General features: G+C 49.4%; 1 protein-coding gene across 1 annotated transcript; it reads right to left on the reverse strand.

Moving 5' to 3' along the window:
* Positions 1-118: 118 nt before the first annotated feature.
* Positions 119-6,363, reverse strand: SYNGR2 (synaptogyrin 2). Its single transcript, XM_063120176.1, has 4 exons — positions 6,201-6,363; positions 3,021-3,258; positions 1,981-2,120; positions 119-1,381 (listed from the first exon to the last, which is right to left on the reverse strand). The coding sequence occupies exons 1-4, from the start codon at positions 6,309-6,311 to the stop codon at positions 1,184-1,186; spliced, it is 687 nt and encodes a 228-aa protein (XP_062976246.1). The 5' UTR covers positions 6,312-6,363; the 3' UTR covers positions 119-1,183.

Below are 6,363 nucleotides of genomic sequence, written 5' to 3' on the forward strand. Positions count from 1 at the left end.
CACCAATCCTTCCCTAGAGCTATTATCATATTCCTACCCAGCTATCCTTTGTCCTTGTGTGAACCAGAATATTTGATATTCCCCTAAGGACATATCAGAAATGACCACACACTTTAAGTGGTGGGAGTGACAAGATTTATTTCTACCATGATACAGATTTAAAACACTTATGAACCCTCATATAGCTTCCTATTGTGCATCTGCTAACGCCAGGACAGTTTTCCATATGCAGAACACAAGGCTCTCCCCGACTGGTTAGCAGTTCAAGCTTTGTGCAAGTGGCTTTTCCACCCCAGCACAGGTATACAGACTATTGCCCCTCCTTTGCAAACTTACTTAGCAGCAGCTGCAACCCATGATTAGAACATTTAATATGGAAAGGCAATTGTTATAGGCTTCAGGGAGCCTAGTCCCTCCGAGCTTATAGCAGGATTGGACTGGGTAAGGAGAACTGACAACGCACGCAGAAAAATCCAACTTCTCTCTAATGCAACATGTACGTTCAAAGCTTTATATACAAATTCTTTGAAAGAAACGACAAGGCCTTTAGGCCTGGGCTTTGGCATCATGTCCATTCAGCAGCAGCCAGAAAGCAAAAGAATAAGGAAGGCACTGCACCTGCATCACTCACTCTAGAAAAGCAGCACCATAGGAGCCATGGGAACTAAACCCCAGTCAGGGACTAGAACATTAAAATAAGCAAAGTATACCAAGGCACTGGTGTAATGGCATCTGGCGGGAAAGCAGAATTGCACAAGTGGCAATAGTAAGGGTCCCACTCAGGAATCCACAGTAGAAACGCATTTCCCTGACTGCTGGACAAAGCCTCTAGCTGCTGTCAGAGCTGACAATGAACTTAGCTGTAACAGCAAAGAGACCAGCTATCACGTCTTCTTAACAGAAGTGATTCAGTAGCTGTTCTGCCTTTCAAGTCACATACTTTGGCCAGCAGGAAAGCCTCCCACACCCCTGAGAGGAAGAGAAAGCCTCTTCTGCGGGAAGCAGCTTTCAGAAAAGGGAGAAAACAGCAGGAATAACCCCAGAACCCATCACACAAGACACGCACACAAAGCGACGGCACCCTTACTCTTCACAGTAGAGGCCTCTTTACCAACCCAAGCAGTGAATCAATTGCACTTATGTGGCTATCCCTGCCAGCTTCATTCAACAGTGCCAGTAGCAATCAGTACACAGGTGGGGGCTGGTAGCCCTCTGAGCTCTCTGCAGGGTGAGTGAAGGGTGGCTGCTGGTAGCTCTCATGACTGACGTTAGGGTAGCTGGAGTATGGTTGCGTAGGGCCTGGAGCCGGGTCGACATAGCTGTGGTCAAAATCTTGCACACCCATGCGGTAACGCTGAAGTGCAAAGGCGATCAGGAGCCCCTGGGAAAGAGAAAGTGATCAGCTTGGGGCAGTGAGAAGGAGCCATTCTTTTAAGAATTGCTCAGCATAGACGAAAGTAGCTTTTGCAGAGCTGCTATCTTGGGATAATGCCAAGCGAATTACACCATTGCTCCCATAAAGGACACGGCCAAAATGCTTCCTAAGGGATCCAACTTGCAAAGTCATCGTTCCCACAACAGGCTATTGAAAGTTACCTGTGTGGATTTCCTGGGCACAGTATCATTTTCCTTCTTCGTGCCCCAGAGAATCCAAGGTGGTTTGCATACATGCACAGCTTCAGGAGGTATAGGAATGAAATAAATTTAAAAAATACAACTCAGTCAGGTACTTTCCTATGCTGTCTGGGAATTATGGGATTGCAGTCCAACACATCTGGAAGGCACCAGGCTAGGGAAAGCGGTCTCCTGGTCACTTAGAGACAAGAGGTGAGATTTGAACCAAGTATGTCCTAGTTCCAAGCTCAATTTCTTAACTGAGCTAGCACTGTGACCATCAGTTGCATACCCAGTCCTTGTAGGCTGCTTGATACGAGTTTAATCCTAGGCTTTCTTCAACCAGAGAAGGAAACCCCCACTCACCCATGAGAAAATGGAGAAGAAGCTGAAGGCAATTGAAGCACGGGCAGCATCAGCACCAATTATTATGTCCTCAGCCTTTGTTGATGCCCACTGGTTTGTCAGTATACAGAACCCGATAAACCACAGAAAGGCCCAGATAGCTGGATAGGAAACAATAGATATTTAGCAACAGAGGAAGAAGAGATTGGACAGCTTATTGATAGGATATGTTCAACCATTTTAGTCATTCTTTCAAAACAGCAAGGGAACCCTTGACTCTTAGGTTGCCAAGGACTAACTGATCTCATCTTACAGTGCAGCACCTTCCACAACTTGAGTCCTTCCAGATGTTTTGGCCTACAACTCCCATCATCCCTGGCCTTACTGGCTTGGGCTGATAGGAACTGTTCACAATGTCTGAAAGGACCCAGGTTGGGGGAGGCTGCAGCAGATAATGCCATCATTCTGTTCCTAATTTCCCTCCAGCGGAGACCAAAGCAGTTACTTCCCCCCCCTTAAGATGTGATCAAGCAACTGCCACTTACACTGTGGCTGTTAGGATTAGGACATCTTTAAAAAGCTCTTACACTGAGCAAGGTTAGGTAGGATCTGCAACAGCCACAAAAACATATGTGGGCCAAGTTTTGCTTAATAGTTTACAAGGCTTGAAATGTCCCCTGTTTTTCAGGATAGACTCACCACTCCCAACAACCACATTAAATAAACTGCTGACATTTTGTTCAGAGTATATAAGGCACAGATGCTTACATTGGGAAAAGAAAAGGGTTCTGGGTCCATGGACTTTCCTTCCTTGCCAAGAAACCGTGGCATCCTAGTGTTTTGTGAGCCTAGGCCACCTCCCTTGGAAGACACTCATTCACACAAAGTATGCCCTAGCTGGCACTGTGCTCGGAGATCCAAGCTGTTCCTAACACACACGTCATTCTGGGAGCAAAACAAGGGAAGCCATTGTCCAACTCTAGAATTGAGGGAGGGGAGAACAAAGCTTAACCCTTTTCCCCAGGAATTTGCTTCAGGTCACACCACCCAGTGACAAATACCTGAGAAGCCCAAGTCAGCTATAACGAGGTACTTGCGGTCAGTGGTATTGCTAATCTGTGGGAAGTAGATATCAACCATGAAGAAGAACACGCAGGCTAGGAAGGCAACCACGCCAATGCCAATGCCATAGCGACAAGCATCCTCGCTGCGGTTAAAGATACAGTGGAGATCAGGGGTAGCATGGCTGTTCATGTAGCCTTCTCCAATGATACAAGAGAAAACTATGAGCGCAAACACCTGCAAAAGAAGAAGAAAAAAAATACAGCGTTCATATCTTCCGGAGTGAAGAGATAATACAGATCCTGTTCAGACAACATGCTAAGCCATGGTCGTCAAGCATTTTGAGCTAAACATCACGGCTTAGCGTGTCGTTGAACTATTCCTATCCATAACCATGGTTTAAACACGCTCATTAACCGTTTGCTGCAAAAGGGTTAGCGGCCTAACCATGACTTAGGATGTTGTCTGAACAGGTCCATAGGAACAACCCTACCAGGATGAACAACCTGACCAGGATGAACTATCAGGCTAATGATAGCTCCCATCAAACACTCAAGGTCCAACAACTTTGCAAAATGTTACTCTTGCAAGACAGCAACTTGCAACCGTGTGCATAGCTGACAGTTACATGGCATTCATTCATGACAGTTTACAGAGCAGCAGAAATCCCCTATAGGTCTGAAGAGAGATGGAGCAGTTATTATAATCATTCCCAGAGGAATAGATGTGAAAGTCTTCTTCTGCCATAATAAGGTTGCTAGTCTTTAAAGATGCCACAAGACTCTATTGTTTAGTATAGCTGGGCGCCAGACACTGTACCAAGTGGTACAGGGTGTTCCGTTTGGGACCCCATATGGTGGAGATAGCACTGTAGATCTGCTCCACTTAGCAAGAAAAAGTTCACCAGGGATGAGGAACATGTGGCCCTCTAGATGTGGCTGGACTGCAACTCCCATCTCCCTCAACACTGGCTATGTTAAGTAGGGCTGATGGGAGTTGCAGCCCGACATCTGGAAGGTCCCATGTCCCAGGCCCAGGCCCCTGATTTACAGAATACCTACGGGACCTCCCTCCTTGATTTTTCTAGCAAGGTCTCTCAGACAAGGCCTCCTCAGAGCCCACTCAGTTCTTTCTGTCTTTCCCCAGCTGCCTAATACGCAACTGTTCTTTTATTCCCCTCACCAGTATTTCCCCTGCTACTCACTCTAGTTCCTCCGCTGCCCACTCTCCATTCAAGGTTTACTAAAATTACCTCCATTAAATTTCCTTCCACATAGAGGGAATCTCTCTCTCTCTCTTTTTTAATTAAAAAAAAGTTCCCCTCCAAATTTCACGAAAAGCTGTTGGAACATAAAGCAGGCTCACAACTGATAAGCCCTCGCCATAGAACAACAACTAAGCACGCCAGCCCATTCCTCAAGACAGCTCTTTCAAATGAAGTAAGCAGCATTCAGGCATAGGATGTGTGTGTGTATGAGAGGGCAGGAGAGTGCATGTGCTAACAGAAGCATTGCCTACTGCAACTTAGTTCCTCAAACAACTTTGGTAGAATAGTTTGTGGCAATATCCTGAAGAACCCCAACCATCTTCTCCCAATGCCCTCCCAGAAAGTAAAAAACAACAACCTCCAATCCCACATAGAATAAGAACTGGTAATAAATACTTGCTTGTGGAACTGTGGTTAAAACAAAACACTGGACTAGACAGTAGCTCCCCTCACTCCAGAATATATCTTGGAGGAACCAGCAGCATAACTACTGGCAAAAGTGGGCTGCCTCCCACTTAACAAATTTCCTTCTTCCTCACTGTCTATAAAAGTCCCCATATACCAATCTTCCCCAACTGGGGGCTTTCCCAATTCACAGGGAGTACAACTCCAATCATCCCCATGCCAGCTGTGCTAGGGAATGATGGGAGTTATGTATCCATTGAATCAGACTAACGAATTCTAGTATCCGAGGCCTGTGTGTGCCAGTTGCTGGGGAACATGGGTGGGAGGGTGCTGTTGCACCGTGTCCTGCTTGTGGGTTGCTGGTTGGCCACTGTGTGAGCAGAGTGCTGGGCTAGATGGACCCTTGGTCTGATCCAGCAGGGCTCTTCTTATGTTCTTAAATGTATTTATTCTGGCACATGCTTTTGTAGACACCGTCCACTTCCTCAAACCCCTTCGGGAATTGCTATACTGTGGGATTTCCCTAGATCGCTAAACGCCGCCCATACATTAGTGGCTCTCCTCTCTCTTTGGCAAGGCCGACTGAGCAGGGTGGCCCGAAGCCTAGATTATGCTCACATGCTGGTCGTCAGTTAAGAACAGGCCACGAAGCCGGCGGCCCACCAGTTCCCACACCCGCCTTCCTCTTTCGCCTGAAGCCCATCAGCTGACATCCATATGACCAGGCTGCTTCTCAAACAACCCCCAATGCATAGCGGTGGACTGTATTCAGCCAAATTCCCCAACCCCACGCAAGTACGGGTAAGTGAAGCAGCGGCCCTTCCGTCAGCGGCAAGAGGGGCTGAAGAGACGTGGAAGCTGACGGGGTCGTGCCGGCGCTTCTCGGGTAAAGACACAGTCGCCGGGAGGAGGAAGAGAACGCAGCGCCCAAGACGCGCCGTCGGGGCACCTCCGTCCGCTTCGCTCTGTTTGGGTTCAGGGAGAAGCCAGACCAGAAGCGTTTCGCCCCAACCCCGAGACTTCCCAAAGGACCTCGCCGCGGGGATTCGTCAGAGGCGGGGCAGCAAAACAGAGACTCCTCCCGCTCCGCATCCTCCCAGGATGGGCCAGACCAAATCACCGCCCGCCCCCGGGAGGGGGTCGAGTTTCCTCCGCCCCTAGCAGGTGCCTTTTCGCTTCCAACGGCGTGGCATGACACTGCACTGCTCCGCCCCAGCTACTTCCCCTCCTAGGCGGTGGTCACGGCCCAGGTACCCGTCTGTAACCTGACACCCCTCCAATCAAGTGCCCCCACCTCAGCCGCTCCCACAACTCCGTAACTAGCGGTAGCGTGGCCCGTTCCCTCGCCCACAACCAAGCGCCACAGCAGGTGGGGCACCGACCCTACGGGCGGCGGCGGTGGGGCGGGGGGAGCGGCAGAGAGAGCAGATGCGGGTCGGCCCCTGGGGAGCTGGCGCTCACCTTGCACTCTGCTCTGTTACTCCAGCCCAGCCCGAACCCCACTCACCGCGCTCAGAAGGCGTACAACGACCTGTGGCTGCTGCAAGAAGTGCCACAGGTCAAACGAGCCGCCAGCTTTGGCAGCTCCGTAAGCACCTCCGCCGCTCTCCATGCTCATCCGTGACTGTCCCGGCCCGGAACTCGCTGTGGCCGCCTCGCCCAAACTTGTG

Source organism: Elgaria multicarinata, chromosome 3 (genome assembly GCF_023053635.1).
Source record: "Elgaria multicarinata webbii isolate HBS135686 ecotype San Diego chromosome 3, rElgMul1.1.pri, whole genome shotgun sequence".
Classification (NCBI taxonomy): domain Eukaryota; kingdom Metazoa; phylum Chordata; class Lepidosauria; order Squamata; family Anguidae; genus Elgaria; species Elgaria multicarinata.